General features: G+C 45.7%; 3 protein-coding genes and 1 pseudogene across 7 annotated transcripts; all 4 read right to left on the bottom strand.

Moving 5' to 3' along the window:
- Positions 1 to 2,148: 2,148 nt before the first annotated feature.
- On the bottom strand, positions 2,149 to 3,835 carry LOC133901765 (homeobox-leucine zipper protein HOX6-like). The gene is made up of 2 exons (XM_062343249.1): positions 2,941 to 3,835; positions 2,149 to 2,824 (listed from the first exon to the last, which is right to left on the bottom strand). Exons 1-2 carry the CDS (start codon positions 3,292 to 3,294, stop codon positions 2,462 to 2,464), a joined length of 717 nt encoding a protein of 238 aa, XP_062199233.1. The 5' UTR covers positions 3,295 to 3,835; the 3' UTR covers positions 2,149 to 2,461.
- Positions 3,836 to 8,351: 4,516 nt separating this feature from the next.
- Positions 8,352 to 13,316, bottom strand: LOC133902144 (uncharacterized). 5 transcript variants are annotated; one of them, XM_062343738.1, is made up of 4 exons: positions 13,187 to 13,316; positions 10,812 to 11,043; positions 10,408 to 10,711; positions 8,352 to 9,989 (listed from the first exon to the last, which is right to left on the bottom strand). In XM_062343738.1, exon 4 carries the CDS (start codon positions 9,798 to 9,800, stop codon positions 8,721 to 8,723), a length of 1,080 nt encoding a protein of 359 aa, XP_062199722.1. In that variant the 5' UTR covers positions 9,801 to 9,989; positions 10,408 to 10,711; positions 10,812 to 11,043; positions 13,187 to 13,316; the 3' UTR covers positions 8,352 to 8,720. The 5 variants fall into 5 exon arrangements, with proteins under 5 accessions (XP_062199722.1, XP_062199726.1, XP_062199724.1 ...); XM_062343742.1 differs by having other exon boundaries at positions 10,812 to 11,030; positions 13,187 to 13,274; XM_062343740.1 differs by lacking the exon at positions 13,187 to 13,316 and having other exon boundaries at positions 10,408 to 10,728; positions 10,812 to 12,656.
- A 103-nt stretch (positions 13,317 to 13,419) lies between these two features.
- LOC133902145 (small ribosomal subunit protein bTHXm-like) lies at positions 13,420 to 14,116 on the bottom strand. The gene has a single exon (XM_062343743.1). It carries the CDS (start codon positions 14,006 to 14,008, stop codon positions 13,736 to 13,738), a length of 273 nt encoding a protein of 90 aa, XP_062199727.1. The 5' UTR covers positions 14,009 to 14,116; the 3' UTR covers positions 13,420 to 13,735.
- Positions 14,117 to 14,936: 820 nt separating this feature from the next.
- LOC133902319 (kinesin-like protein KIN-7J) lies at positions 14,937 to 16,277 on the bottom strand (annotated as a pseudogene).
- Positions 16,278 to 16,625: the final 348 nt, after the last annotated feature.

The raw sequence follows: 16,625 nt of genomic DNA, 5'->3' as shown, positions 1-16,625 counted from the left end.
CGTTCTCCTAGAGCTTTGGATCAACTTGATACACATCATTGACTTGTGGCTCATTCTATATTTGAGGAATGACGCAAGATGAAACCAAGTCTGCTTGTTGGTCGGATGGTAGTGTTGTGACTCAACCTAATCTTCCACGCACAAGTCCATGTGAGAGGCCTCATCTTGCTTGCAAGGAACAACTAAGGGCAAGACCAACTTTGTTTGTTGATTAGTTGCTAGAGTCGTTGTGCCACACTCCAATTGCATCGATGTAAAATTGTCCATATGAAGATTTGCATCAAAGAAGACATAAGGCGATTAAAGGACCTTCTCACTGCATGTAGAGGAGAGTGACCCGACTCGGTGTGATCAATGGTGCTTTCACCACCAGCTATGTTGGAGAAGACCTCTATCTTAAGTGTGTCACTTGAAATGTGAAGCTTGTCACAAATTTCTTAGACGAGGTCCGCTGAAGGAACCGGCGAGGAAAGGCCATCTAAGGACAGAAGAATCAAACAACATCTCGAAGGAGACGCGTCCTTCTTTCCCAAAAGATATGCAATCCACAGGCTCAAACTTATGGCTTGCTTCAGGGGATGAAATGAAGCATGGCATGAATGAAGTAGTGTTGGAGTGAAATGCACAGACAAAGCAACAACAGGTGGTGACCGTGGAGCCAGAGGTGTGCAGTGGCGATTCTTGGAAGGGCACCAACGTGTGAAATGACTGAGGCCCCCACAACAAAGACAACATAGTTGATTCTAGCAATCGACAACTCTATGCTCTGTAGGGAGGTAATTGAAGCATCTTCCATGGAGGCGTGAATGTGATTGTTGAGGGGTCGAAGAGGTACTTCGTCCTTCCTTCCAGCACACATGAATTCAGCCGTTCTCATCCATCTACGGCATGCTCCTTGGTGAGCTTGTGATGGCGAGGGTCTTCCAAGAAATAGGGCAGGATGATGGAGGCTTCCACGGTGAGTTTGAAAATGCTATTGTGAAAGGTGGCGTTGATTTCACGGAGGTCTGGAGGCACCAACGGCTAATAGTCAGATGATGTCACGTCTAGACCAAGCGGATCTGATGTAGTCGGGTTGGAGAGGCTCTTCAGCGGGGTTGTAGATGCAGTGGCGGTGGTGCCTAATGGACAAGAACGGTGTTGGGACGATGGCCTCGGTGGAGGAGGTAGTGGTGCCTGGAGGAGAAGGCGTGTGCGGGGGAAGCTGTGTCCAGAGGAGGAGGATGAGGATGCGGCAACCAACGAAGCAGGCGGGTGCTGAGGCTGCAATGCTTGGTGAAGGAGGGAAGTATGGGGGTGGCGACATCCTGCAGAGGAGTTGGATCGAGGGGTGGGTTGCCTGGCGGAGGGTGTAGGTGTAGGGCAGTGCTGAGAGGAGAGGTGATGCGGTGTCGGTTGGGGCAGCTTGGATGGAAACGCCTACGTTGGAGAGAGCCACCGTCGGGGAAACCGCAGGACGGGTCGCCCCCCGCATTGCGAGAGCCCACAACAGTCATGTAACTATCTCTAATGTATTTGTATCATAAAGAATAATCATGTCTTGGAAGTATTTTTGAAGAGATTGATTACTTATATTACTTTGCATATGGCTGATCTGCATATCCATAGATAATGTTGATCAAAGTTAAAATACTTCAACCGTAACCATCCTAGGACGACACTTGCTTTTGATCGATGGGGGCTTGGGCTATTGTTACCTCCGAGGTCGTAAATTGAATCTGAATAGGCTGTTTGTTTGCCTCCCATCTGACAATCGTTCCAGTCGTTCTACCTAGGTTTGCCGTCCTTAACTGGACTGTGATCCAGGCTACACTGCACTACTCGCTACAGATCGATCTCGTATCAAATTTATATATCATACTTTTCGGCTTGACCTAAACAAGGCGCCTAATTATCATCTGCTTAAAAGAATGGCTGCATGCATGTTACCTATGTGATCTGTGCCACCCTGTATCGATTGCCCCGTACTGTACTGAGCCTTGCTGTTCGATTCCCTTCCCTTCTCCTGCTCGATTAAGAATCTCGATCCACATCGGCATCTTTTTGCAACCTGTACTTTCATGTTCTCTACTAGCTGTTGTTCATCAGCTATCGTTGGAAGAAAGAAATGGGAAAGAAACAAAGAAATAAAGAAAGAGAGAGCAGCCATTGAACAGGGTAAACTGCTAGGTCGCATGTGACCATCTCTATAGGTTTGATCTTTGCTCTACATGTTCCTGGATTACATGATCTGGTAGCGACAACAGGGAATATGGGGAGAGAGAGGAAAAAATTGCATGCTGAGGAGGAGAAGAAATTGCCTGGACAGGATTTCGATCTACTGATGAAGCTATGTACACCGTCACCCTCGACTGATCATCTCTACGGATTCGTACTCGATCGTACGTACGTGTTCTGAATCTTCTGGTCGTGATGTGGATTGTGAATTCGTGATAGTTGCATGATCTAATGATCTACTCGATCACTCACTCAAGGACTCGAATTCCCACCATTGCGAGCTGCTGCAGGTCTGCTCCGTGGACGACGGCCAGCAGCTCGAGTGGAACTGGAACGACTGGTGCTCCGGCGGTCCCGACGCCGTGAACCCGGCGGCCGGCTGGTGCGGGGACGGCCGGAAGAGGCCCCCAGCGTCGTCGTCCGCGAAGTGCGCGAACTTGCCGCCGCCGCGGCCGCCACCATCGGACGAGTAGAGCGCCGCCCCGGCGTCCGCGAACTCTTCCTTCATGCCGGCGACGCCTGAGCGCAAGTCGTCCCCGGCACCGGCGTCGGCATTGCCGCCGTACTTTCCCCGAGGCTCCTGCAGCATTTCGGCCAGCTTCTCCAGCTGCACGCAACACAAGAACCGATCTTTAGAATCAACGATTGTACATGATCATTTCAGCAACCAGATTAACGCGCGCACGAGAGATGGATGCATGATGATGAGCTTGACAGACTAACCTGCTTGAGGAGCGCGTGCTTCTCCTTCTTGAGGGACTCGTAGCTACAGAGGAGGGCATCGTAGTCGTCGCGGAGCGCCGAGTACTCACGCTCGAGCTGCTTGGACTTCCAGCGCGCGCGCTTGTTCTGGAACCAGATGGCGACCTGGCGCGGCTGCAGCCCGAGCTCCCGCGCCAGCTGCAGCTTCTGCCGCGGCTCCAGCTTGGTCTGCGTCGCGAACATGGACTCCAGCGACTTGATCTGCTCCTCGCTGAACCGCTTCTTGTTCCTGTCCACCCCGCCGCCGCCTTTTCCCTTTCCTCCGGCCCCGCCCACCTCCATCATCCACTCTGGCCCGTCATCCTCGCCTTCCATGGCCGGCCTCTCGATCACCGGCCGGCTCACTCCCTCAGATAGAGCTAGTCCCGCCTAGCTCGCTCAACCAGCCTTGCCTGTTGAGGAAGAGGAGGAATGGAGGGAGACGGATCGCATGCGAGAAGCAAGCTAGCGAGCTGGGCGATCGAGTAGTTTAATCAGCGTGATGGCAACGGCGTGGCCAATGGAGCGCGGTGGCGTGCGCGCGCGGCCTGTCCCTCTCCCCCCGGGTCTCTGTAGGTGGCGAGCCGCGCTGTGCCGCTCGGCCCCGCCCGCGTCGCTGTCGCGGGGCAGAGCCGCAGAGGCAAAGAATTCGCTCCCGGCCCGATCCCTATCCCTCTCTCTTCTCTCCAGCCGGAGCCAGAGCCAGGACGCGCGGGGCTAGGAGGGCTTGCAAAGCCGGCGGCGGCCACGTATATATCGCCGGTGGCGCGGCGATTTTACTAGTGCGTACTGCGTGCAAGAGCAAGTGGTTGTGGTGCCTGTTACCGCGCCGCGAGGTGGAGGGCGCCGACCCGGCGCGATCGAGCGCGCGGTTGGTGCGGGAGTCTACGACGTACGCGCGGACGGCCCGGGGTGGGGTAACGTAGTGAGAATGCTCGCGTGGCGTCGCGTTCCTGCGCGGGGGCTGGCTGGTTGGTTGGGAAAACGAGGGGAGGGGACGTGTCGGCCGGGCAGTGGCGTCGTGTCGCGTCTCCGTGCCAGCCTAAGGTTCTACCTGCCGCCCAGCCCTCGGGGCGCGCGCGCGTGGTGCCGTGGTGGTGGCGCGGCGGCAGCTGGTGGCTGGCATTGCGCGTCGTGGCGTGGCGTGGCGTGTGACTGCGCGGTGCGTGGCGGCGGTTTACGGGGTGGGAGCCTAGCGGACGCGGTGCCCGCCGGTGCGCTGGATTTGGCCGGGCCGGACGTGTACGACGGCCGCGCGATACTGTGTGATTACCGTGCGCGTGGCGTGCTCGATCTCGAGACCGCAAGACGCCGCGCCGACCGCGGAATTCCTTTCGGCGAGCGGTAGCTTCTGTTTCTGCGAAGCCAAATCTCGCTTCTTCGCTGCTGAGGAGTTAACCACTTGGTGCATACGAGCAAACAGTGTCACCGAACTCGTCAATGTCTGAACTAATCATCCGCGTACATTTTGGACTCCAAAGTATCATACCCCGTCACCATTTATGCACAGTATCATTCATACGTGGTACACACGTACACACTATTTTTTTTTTAAAAGGAAAATCAAGAGCTCTGTCATTTAATTAAGAAGGTTGAAAATAAAAAAATTTACAGCGTCTAAAGTGAGGCGCAGGGCGTGCAACTTACACAGCCTAGCTGCCAAAGCCCTCGACAGGAAACGAGCGCACGGTGTATGGAGGAAAGCACCAAAAAGATACACACTAAGTCACAAAAATTAATGTAACGTAAAAGCCCTGGTGTCTTTTTTCTATATTTTTTTCCAGTACGCCACCTCTTGCGGTGACCAACCCTTGTATTCGAAGATTCTGCCGATTTTTCTCGTTGCAAATGTTTCACATGATATAATACACACTAGTGTTGCAAACTCGCACCTACATGCACAATACTCCTCGTGAGTCATGTCTATGATGATGTGTGCAAAATTTTCGGTTATCCTGAACACCTGTACCGAAGAAACTGACAGATACCGTAGTATCAAGCAGATGGCACGGTTGAATTCGGTTACGGAAGCCAAGCTGCACATGTCATCCTGGTGTCCTCTTTTTCCGATGCCGCTGGCGAGTTTTGTTTGGACCGTGTGATCACTCGGCTGCAAAGTTTGACACACCTGGCCCCTTGAGTCCACGAACCTGCCTAAACTATCCCTGATTGTTCGCTTGATTCCTTCCTGGGTACTAGACGTGTTTTTTTTGCAAATATCAAATATTATATATTTTAACTAATATTTAATTAAATTATAAAAAATTAGTGTATAAAAATTATACAATTAGATTCATAATTTAAAATAATTTTATACTATATAAATTTTGTAGCTAAAAATGATATATTTTGTGAGCACGACTTAGTTAAAATCCAACCTCAAAGACTAGACTCAAAAGAAATATCTCTGCTATTCTAAACGGAGGGAGTACTATCTTATGCTACGTGACAGAGTATTTCCGTCACCTTTCGGATTTTCGTGTCTTGATAAGTTACTTATCGTTGACTGGCAAAGCCTTTTGCCTTTCTTGCTATGGACTGAAAAGGCGTAGAAGTTTTCCCTTGGGTGCAGCGTTGGATGTGCTACGTGGTAGAGTATTCTGTTCATGTGGGTCTTAGTTTCCTGTCATTTTGGACAGCTAAGAAAACGAAACGTCTCCTTTAATGCCGGTTTTATATAGCTTACGATATACGTTTCGGACATGGCTTTTGTTTGATACGAATTATATTTGAACAGGATATGTACCCTCTTTTTTTTTGCGAATTAAGATATGTACCCTCTGGGAACAGTGCGTATGTACTTCCCTGTTCCAAGCAGGAAAAAGCCTTAACCAATCCAGTAAACCTAGTTTCCAAAGAAGATTTTCCATCCTTACATGTAATCTTTTCCAAAAGAAAAAAAGTTATTGAAGAACTACAATAGTGCATTTGCATACAATTTTCCTGTCCATACTAATTGACAGCACTTGGTCTTACATACTCCATTCATTTACAAATAAGTGTTATTTTGAGTTTTGTGAGTCGACCGTTCTAAACTTTGATTATAAATTATCTTTTATGAGTTGAGTTTAGATATTTAATAATAATATAAGCAGATTTATCTCGAAAAGTACTTTTATAATAATGTATTTTTAATACTTATAAATATATTTCTAAAAAGTTATTAGTCAAAATTATATTTTAAAAACTTGATGATATTTAAAATAACACCTATTTATGACCTGACAGAATAACAAAGAGCCAGTAGTAAGCTAGCTAGACTTCACTGCTAGCAAATTCACAGTTCACATGATACTAGATAACTAGTGTCTACAAAGACTAGATGAGTATCATTTTCTTTCCGAGGACGTGCTAGCATTTCAAAGAGGACCTTATGACTACTACTACCATGAGCATCGTCCTGAATCTCCTTTAAGCAAGGATGGGGAATCCATGCAGTCAAGTCTGACCTACCACCAATACATCATCGTTTCAGATCAGCTCATCCAAACTTATCGCGTCGCATTGAGTAAACCCCGATCGATCTGGAACCGAACCAGAACCGAACCATCAATGAATGAATGCCACACGAACTGTTCATGGACCCTGCAACAGCACACACCCATCGGCTAGCTGGTGATATCTATCACGCAGGGCATGGTCGGAGGCAGCGGCGAACATGAGGCGAGGAGCCGGCCAGCAACACGAACTGCTACAGAGCCCGGCATGACCCCTGACCCCGAGTGCGGATTCGACAAAGGCCACCAGTTCACACACGCATCTCGATCCCGTCACCTGTCGGCGTCAACAGTGCGCGGATTTGGCCTCCGCTGGCCGGCCGGCCGTCCCTTCTTTCTTCCATTCCACACACCTTTGTATCCCCATTGGCCGCCACCTTTCCATGCTGTGGCTAGTAATTTGCTCCACACGCATGTAGGCAATTTGCATAAGTATTAAGAAAATAGATTAAATAATTTTATTATTTTTTATTATACTGTATTAGGAAATGTGTCTTGTTTATTTGTGAGAATAAAATTATTTATTAAGCAAAGGCAAAAAAGTAAGAGAAGGTGTCGATTGGATCGACCAACGGATGTAAACACTCTGATGGAAGAGGTCTCGGAGCATGTGCTGACTCGTGAGAACAGTTCATTGTTATCTTAGAATGCTAAATGGCCGGTGTACGACAAGGTCACAGTGCTGCCTGTACGTGTGAAATCTGAAGCCGCCACGGCCAACGCTAACCGACCTAGGATCTGTTATTCTTCGGCACTGATGACTCCAGCACAGCGTCAAGATTAGCATATTGCCATGGAGGTTTTCTTAGCATGCACCCCGAGGAGTTGTGCCAGCCAGGTGCCCAGGTACAAACAAGATAAGGAGGAGGAGCTAGTACTACTCGCACGGCCAAGAAGCCAAACGCGTGTGGCCGCTCCCTTGTCATGATCGGGCCCTGTTCATCGATCTGTGATCCATTACCTGACGGCAACCTGACAGAGAGGTGTAGATTCAAGAGCAACAGACCATTTGACTAAGGGAAGCAGTGGCGAGAAGAAGATGACGAAGAAATAGCCTTCTTCGTACAGGAATTTCAAGAACCAGAGACAGAAACATTGGTGTACCGCGCAGAGACCAGAGCGTCCCCAGAAGCTCTGCATGGATGGGCTCCATCACGGTCCTTCGAATATGCCGATGGTGTAAGGAAAGACGATCTCACAGCAAAGTTACCGTGCGCAGCCGGAGGGCGCGAGAATTGTAACGGTGGCGCCGAGCCGAGACGGGGGCCAGCAAGAAGAGCTGCTCGGCGTCGGAAAATGGAGATGCGGCCGTGCATGAGGGTGGCAGAGAAGTATGTGTGTGATAGGCTAGCCCCCTAGCCGATTCGACACAGCTGCGGATGTAGGGCCAATCCTGCGGTGATGAAAGCAAACGAGCTTGAGGGGGACCCATCCGCGCGGCGCGACAGCCGGTGCCGGGCTGCGAGCCTGCGATGCTGTCTGGGCTCGCCGCTCTCGACCTCGAGCTGCTCTGCTGCCTGCTGCCGTAGCTGGCATCACGGGCTAACGGCCGAGCGATCGAACCGCTTCCGCCGAGCTGTGCCTGCGCATTACAGTGGTAGCTAAGACCTGTAAGATCGTACTATCTGAAAAACATATCTCGAATGGAGACGAGTTGTCAGGGGCACTCTTACCGTGTCGGCGAGTATCGATCTCGAGTGGCCACTCAAATGGATGTCAGATGATATTAGCAGTCGGAACAATAACTACATGCTATCAAGCACTTGGTCATCACAGATTCACAGATGCTATCTGTTCTTCCTTCGTAGAGCAACCGTTACATATCCTGACAAATGAAATCTGCATTGCAAAACTCCAAAAATGCAAACCAGAAACGAGAACGACAACCACACCATCTCACAGGAGTAAATCATACTATGCAATAACAGGACCGATATTGTCACATACGATACCAAGTTCATGCGACATAATTTCGAAACTAGCATAATTTTAACATGACTCAGATAAGTTCATTTCAGGGGAACACATGGCCCCAGTACCAAATACATGACGGATAGTTTGGTAACAGCCAGTTCGATTTTTCTTCTGAAGGTTCGGCTCCCTTTAGTTCTTGATTTCCCAAAACCCCTGGTAGTAGTCGATGGTATCCTGAGTGATCTGAGGGCAGTCTGCTATGTTTACTCTCCAAAGCTCGGGCAAGAATGATGAAGATAAGATATGCATAGTACTGTCGGTGATCAAGGGGCACCCCATTAGATAAACCTCCTAAAGGTGCTCAAATCCCATAGACACGAGAATCCTGATATGATCATCATTGATTTGCGTACGACTCAAGCCCAACTTGATCAGATTGGGGCAATGCGCTCTAAGAAACAACACAACGTTGCCCAAGATGTGCGAGCACTCGTCCAAGATGAGTTCCTGAAGATTTTCCAGACAGGATTGAACTATAATGCAAACATGTATGTCTTTAATAAGGCAAGACCTCAGTTCAATCTTGGTGATTCCATTGAGTTGCAGGATGCTGGAGAAACAGTCTGAGATACCATGCTCATGTACAGGAGCTGTCAATCCATTAAGCCTAAGCTCCTTAAGCCCACGGCACACCATGCCTACCCATGCCAAGAACAGATCCATAATACTATCACAGTGTTCCAATCTGATCACCTTCAGCTTAGGACACTCCTGGGCCACAGCTTCAACAGGACAGAGCGGCATCACTAGGCCAGAATCACGTGAGTCCAGGGTTATTGATTCAATCGTTTGGCTGAACAAGGACAGCACTTCCACCAAAGCTGCATATGTAAAAAAGTAGAACCTGGCAAGCTTGATGGTCTTAAGCGTCATGGGATTCATGATATTGCCCACCAGGTACATCAGGCCAAACTGTGTTACTCCACTGCAGTCATCAATCACCAAATGTTGTAACATTGGAAAGCGAATATCAGAAAAACTAAGCATGCTCAGGTCCTGTAAACCCGGGCACTTGACCAGAATGAGGCTACTGAGGTGATGAGATATACATAAATTCCTATGGAGGACTGATGATAGTCTTACACCATAGGCTGGAATAACACCATTGTTTGACTCTCCAGCCAACATGCCCTTGAGCTCAAGCTTGTCTAAATAAGGCTGGTCCATCAGGAAGGACATGATGTCATCTTCTCCAATTTGAGGGCAGCTTCCCAGAGCAAGAGACTTGAGGCTCTTGCCATCCTGCACAAGGGCTCTTAGTGACACCTTTGTGATAGACAAGTCCCCTTTGATATGGAGGCAGTTCAAGTAGGTACATTGCTGAGCAACCCAAGAAATGCCATCATCACTAATAGAAGATTGGAACAGCATGAAATTTTGTAATGCGGGGCAATTCAAAGCAATGAACCTAGTAGCTTTGTCCGTGAGAGATAAGCAGTTGATAAGACAAACCGAATTCAGATTAGGGCAGAGCTCCTGATTGATACATGGAAGAACCTAGTTGTACCTTCTGACAAGGTTGATAAGTGGTTCTAAGACAACTTGATTGCTTCATGTCTCCTGCTGTACAAACAAATTAGATCAGCTTTAGAGCCATGAAGAAATAATGGACGGATCATGAACCGAGTTGGGAGCAATTCTATGACATATTAACATGTAAAAGACTCATCCCAATTAAGTAATATAAATATATCTATTTGTGCTGCAATATATTTATTTACTAATATGAATGCATCATGAAGAATAACCAAAAGAAATTCTGCCTATGCATAATCCTAAAAAGGAACCTTTTCATTGCATAAGTAGTTTGTACCACCTACTACGAGCATATAAATTTTTCTAAGTGTGTCAGTCACTATCCAAATACAACAAAGGGTGATTTGCATATTTCCTACTGGACGATATTGGTTTTGCAGATTTACCACTGAAAAATGACTAATGTATTTTTGCTATCAAAATCGTTGGAAACCTAGATTACCTGCCATCGGACCAAAGGACTCCGGCTCCTTCCTGCCGCTGCCCCTGTTGCTCCACTCTTGCTGCCGCCCGCAGTGTTCTTTCCCGTCGACGCTGCTTGATGCTCCCAACGCCTTCCCTATTGACGCCGCACAAATCCAAGTGCCCTTCGTTGATGCGGATCTGACATAAGGGATGAGATCGATCGGCGTCGAATGGAAATATGCTCCCGACACCTTCCCCGTTGACGCTGCACAGATCCAAGTGATCTCCTCTGATGCAGATCTGACCTCAGGGTGACATCAATCGGCGTCGGATGGAAATATCTGCAAACTGGAAATATCTTGGAACATAAAAATCTTTAATACAGAGGTGCGGGATCGACGTGGTTGCAGCTAGGGTATCCGCACCATCCGCGGACCTCACCTCTGCCCTGCCACCCTGCTCACAAGGCCATCGCACCGCTCCTCTACTCGTCGGCGCCTACCTGCCACGACCATCGTCCACATCCGCAGTTTCTTCCTTCCCTCCCACCGCTGCACCGCCGCCCGGGGAGGAGGTGCTTCCCTCGTTAGAGAGGAAGGGGAGGCGGAGGCCGATAAGGAGGGCAGGGATGATGCGGAGGCCAGTGAAGGAGCTCCATATCTGAGCATGTGCACTGAGAAATAAGAAATGGAATGAGGTGAGGAGGACAGAGGTAGGGTACTTATGTCCTTTCCATGCCTTTCATTTCCCCCCTTTTTTTTCATATGAAAAGATGACGGGCGCCTACTAGAATTGAATCTAGTGGACATGGATCTATTTGGATCAGTTTTGATTGCAAATTTGCAATTTCAGTTTTTGAATGGCAAATTTACAATTTTGAGTTTTTCTTAATAGCAAATTTGAGATTTGAGATTTTTTTTAATGGCAAAATTACAATTAGGGGTCGAACTAGTGGCAAATATGGAATAATCTCTACAGCAAAATATGGACATCATAAGTAGTGTTTCACGGAGTATACGTATGAAAGCCAAACAAACTTGACAACATTATGGAAGATGATCTATCGATGTGATTTTCAACTGCCCAATATAGAAGTTTGTTTACATATCAAAGTTCAGAAAACTTGATTGTGTGAATCCATCTTGTAGTGATGCATAATGGGAAACAAAAAGAGTACTAATTGCATACGTTGCATTCAAGAAACAACCTGGGTATAGGTATTGTATTATCACATTAACAAAATTGTTATCGAAGGGCAAGTTTGCTGCTTTTGATCACAAATCGTTGCCAGGCACAAGTGTTGTAAAAGGCGCTAGGTAGGGGGGCACTAGGAGAAGGTGACAGGTGTCTGGAGACCCAACTTAAGATCAAACCGCCAACCACGGTTCACAAATGCGACGGTAACCACCCAAAAATTGTGGTTACCGACCTTCTCGGTCCGGTCCGGTTTCAGAAACCGAACGGTAACCGAATTTAAATTCAAAAAATTCAAAAAAAATAAAAATATTCAAAAAAAATCTTTAAAAAAACTAGACACAATTCTAAGACCTTCTATGAAAAAAAATTCAAAAATAATGTCGTTTGCATCATATTCTATAGGGAGGAAGTTTGAAAAAAATGAAAAAAAATTGAAGCGTGCGGCTCAGTTATTAACTCATGTTAAGGAAAAGTGTAACATGCAAACACATATTTCTCTATGATTTTGACAAAGTTCACAAGCATAAAGTGAATATGTTAATAAACATCACTGTAATTAACTTTTTCATGTCTACTATTATTTTTCCTACGTAAATCATAGTATAAATAAGCTAATGAAAGTGGTTTCACTAATTTTTGAGGTGTGATGGGTCAGTTATGAATTAATCTAGTCGCAACACATTTACACAATCATGCATGTTACAATAACTAATTCATGAGTTCATGTATTTTTAAAAGACATAGGATCATATAAGAAGACTACCAAAATTAGTTTCATGATTTTTGGATTAGCAAAGAGTAAACTATGCATTTAACTTGGTTTAACAAATATAATTTCTCACAGAAAATTTTGAACTTTTTTATGAGTATAAATACTTTTATCATGTAGATCATGTCACAAGGAAACCAACACAATTTGTTTCACTTGATTTGAAGCTCAGATGAATTAGTTATTGATTTTACAAGATTGGGATAATTTTTGGATTTTTTGTTGAACTTCACTGAAAATCGAGAAAACCGCTCGATAAATCGAGAAAACCGAGCGGTTACCGAGAAAACCGAGCGGTTACTGACAATACGAAAAATTCGAGAAAACCGCTCGATAAATCGCAAAAACCGCTCGGTAACCGGTCCAAACCGACCGGTTACCGAACGGCTAAAATCGCGATTTTTTTTTCCAAATTTCAAATTTTGCCAAATGAATTTTGTCCGATTTTTTTGAATTTTTGACTGGTTATCGTGGTAACCGCAAATTTTCGGTTACTGCCGGAGCTCGGTAACCGAGCTTTGGTCAGTAAGGTTAACCCTGCCGCCAACTAGATGATTTTCGCAAACCAGGAGTGGTATCAAAAGCGGGATAACACCATTTTTGGCCCATTGTTTGCATTAGCTATATCTATCACTTATTCTTAACTCTTAAGTGCACAACCAAATAAAATAAGTGCAAGGTTGCTCTCCAAGCTAACACTTTACTGAAAAAATGAGCATTTGTGCTGCACACTAATGCAAAACATACCAAAAGAGTGATCTACACAATAGCAGAACAAAAAGGGTAAGATTTTCATACAGTAAGTTGCAATTTTACACAATTGCAGAACAAAAAGGGCAAGCACATGTACCTTCAACATCTTGTAAATACATGGTCCCAATTGTGTTCATGATGCACTTATAATTTGGATTCATCGTCTTCAACATACCGGACCAGTTTCTCGGCAGTAGCCACTTCATTATGTATGTCATGCGACTGCAACTAGTGACGATAGTAAAACAACACAGAGAGAAAAATCCAATCTAAGCCGACATCCTTTGATATTTCTATTGATGAGCACAGAGAGTCTCGTAAACAGCTGAATGAATAAAAGATCAATAACTATAAATTCATTTTCCAATTATCAGCATCCATATAGCGCATACACCAACAGAAGGATGAAACGGAAACATATTTCACTTCATCCATAAGGATTGCATTGGGCAAAGTTGAATCACAGCAGCACGATAGTACATATCTGACACCACGCAATGGGAAACAACCAAGTAAAAACATAGCAAAAACACGCCCCTGCAGGCATGTAGCTAACTGGAAACGGAGAAAGTAGCAGCAACCGTTGCAGTAAACCCTAGCCTAGGTACCCTCATGAACCGAGGGGAAAGGGAGGGGAAGCCCGCTCTCAGATAAGCTTGAAGGGGAGGGGCCAGGGTGTGGAACGGGGCACCTCAACGCGGTCCTTGATGCGCTCGATCTTCTTCTCCCGCTTCGGCCGCGCGTTGCCGTAGGAGCCCTTGAACCGTTTCCCCCGCTTGGTCTTCTTGTCCCCGCGCCCGCACGTCACCGCCTCCGCCCCCGCCGAAGCAGCCGCCTGGACGGGGACGGGGACGGGGACGGGAGGGCGCGCCGGCGTAATCCGCCGCACAAACGCCGCCGCAGCCAACCGCATCGCCATGCCGCCGCCGCCGCCTTTGGATCGCCCGCTAGAACCGTCGAAGCGAAGACGAAGAGGAGTGAAACGAGGGATCACTAATCAGAACGGTTGCCAGTCCAAAGCCCATCGACAACAAATTAAGCAAAGCCCGGTTTTTTCTTCTCGGGCCACTACTGAAACGGACTTTCTAATTTTTCTACTTTACGGCTGCCCGCAAGGTCGTGATCGAACGGTCGCGGCGATTTTTTTATTTTAAAATCAGAAAATTATAAATATATATATATATATCTGTTTTAAAAAGACACGAGTCTATATTTGCAATTTTTAAAATAAACACATACATTTGTAATTTTTTGATTTAAAAAATATTCCAGTCCCGACTCAGAGCCGCTGTGAGCAATCCAAGTGTTCCAAACCATCGGATTGAGAGCATATTGTTGCTGCAGATGAAAACCTTACCAAAATTTTGAAATTTGGACACCGTTTTATGCACCGCAAACCTCCACCACCCGAGATTCTGAAAGTTAACATTGATGGAGCTTCTGTGGAAGGAAGGAGGCAAAACAGGTGGCTGGGGCTTCATCGTCCGGAACCATCATTGGGCAACTAGTGATGGCTGGCGCCGGGAGAATGGCTCGTGTGCATGAGGCATTGCAGAAGTTTTTTAAAATAATATTAATTTATTAAAAAATTGCAAAAGAACAACTAAAATCCGATATTTACATAAATAAGTAATTGTTGTGGAGTACCAACTGGTAATCTATTGGCACTCCACGAGCCGAAATGCTATGTGTCAGTAGACCTTAGGTCCGCATACGATATTTAAAGAAAAAATTATATTTTTTTCATATTATCTTCGATGAAGTTGATCCTTGTATGAACATTGTATCTATTGATGATATCTACAACTTTATAATTGAATATTTTTTATTTAAATCTATTTATATACCTAAAAAGTGACTAGAAATTTCAGATCTAGTTTCACAGAAAACCTAAAAAATTGTTGATCTGAATAATTTTGATACATCAGAACTATGACTACTTACCTTGAGTTAACAGTAGCATTAGGCTCAACCCCAGCACTGAAAGAGTTTTTAATGAAGGACAATCGCTTGCGCTCTACTTCAAAGTAGACGTTGTCTGCCTTATCTCCATTGAAGAGGAAAGTTCTATGTACTACAGAGACATTGCAGTCATGCCATAACTCAATAATTTCTTGCTGTTTTTTCTCGAAGTTAATAGGCCACCGTGAAGGAGACTCAGCGGTGGTCACTGTTGCTGGTGAATCTGTGCCAACATCTTTACCATTTTTACCAGTCCCAAAATCTTCAGTGGTGTTCTGCTGCTCAAATAAATATATGCAGGCATTAAAATCAGCTTGATGAACTAAAAAAATATGGGGCGTTAAAAAATACTAATATGGGGTCTCATATACAGATAGAACTAGTAAGTTTTCCTATCGTGTAATCGAATGGGCAAACAGTATATATTGGTTATGTATGAAAAGTGTGTTTAAACTGACAAGGTTCGTTAAGCAGAATTTATGGAGAGACCAGACCGTCTCTACAACAAAAAGTATTTTTTTACCTGATTTTCCTCTAGTTGGGATGTAAGGTGCTTTTGACTTCTTTTTCACTTCCGTGATGCAGTTGATGTCATCGGTAGCGCCTTCGTCTTCAGCAATGCAAGTGCTCTTGTCTGTAACTGAATCACATGTAACTCTTCCAGAGGCCACATGACAAATCCAATGAAATATCGTTCTGGTGGTCACTGTTTTCAGGGTACAGGCTTCTCCGGACCTTCTCTGGCCTTGTGGGGGCAAATTTGAAAATCTCACCTGGTGGTGTCATGTTCATGTCCACTGGATCATCAAACCAACTATTTGGAATGACTTTGAAGCTAGCTCTGCAGCTTCTACTTCCAGTTAGTACACTATCCCGGAGCTCACTACACACCTCTTCAGGGCCAAAGATTCGTCACTGTTAGGTTTTTTGGTGTCAGAAGACGGGTCAGAATCACATGTATACAGTTCGATGGCATTGTCTATTGTGTTTGTCATGCTTTCATCATACTTCTCTTCGTCTATATCTGCATCAGCAGGAGATCTATCTGCATGAATAAGTACTTGACTTCTCCTTCTCCTAAGCTCATTTGTTTCAATGCACTGGACTTTCTTGCAATGTTCCTCAGAGAACTCAGATGAAGCCACCCTGTTTGCTTGATGTATCTCTATGGTATTAGAAGCATGGTTGTTTGTTGGATGAAAACTAGATATTGACTGTTCATCCATTGTGTGTTGATGTAGCTTCGTTGTTCTATCTGGGATCTCTGTTTTGTGATGATGACCATTGCAGACATGAGGTTCATCAATGGCTTTTGAGCCAAGATCATCTTGATCTTCGTAAGCAACATCATAATCAGTAGAAGTGCATCTTCAGACACATTACATGGGTAGGGACTCTGTGATGTAGTATGTGCGATAATAAGAGCATATATATCTATATTTCATAAAAAAACATAACAAAAGTTTAACATAACATATAGTATATATATGAACTTGCAAGAATAAACCACAAATACATCAATAACAAAATCATCCATCGTGTATATAAAAGATAGTATTGAACAACGTTGATAT

Source organism: Phragmites australis, chromosome 20 (assembly GCF_958298935.1).
Source record: "Phragmites australis chromosome 20, lpPhrAust1.1, whole genome shotgun sequence".
Classification (NCBI taxonomy): Eukaryota; Viridiplantae; Streptophyta; class Magnoliopsida; order Poales; family Poaceae; genus Phragmites; species Phragmites australis.
The sequence above is the reverse complement of the archived record's forward strand: the minus strand, read 5'-3'. Positions and strand labels throughout refer to the sequence as shown.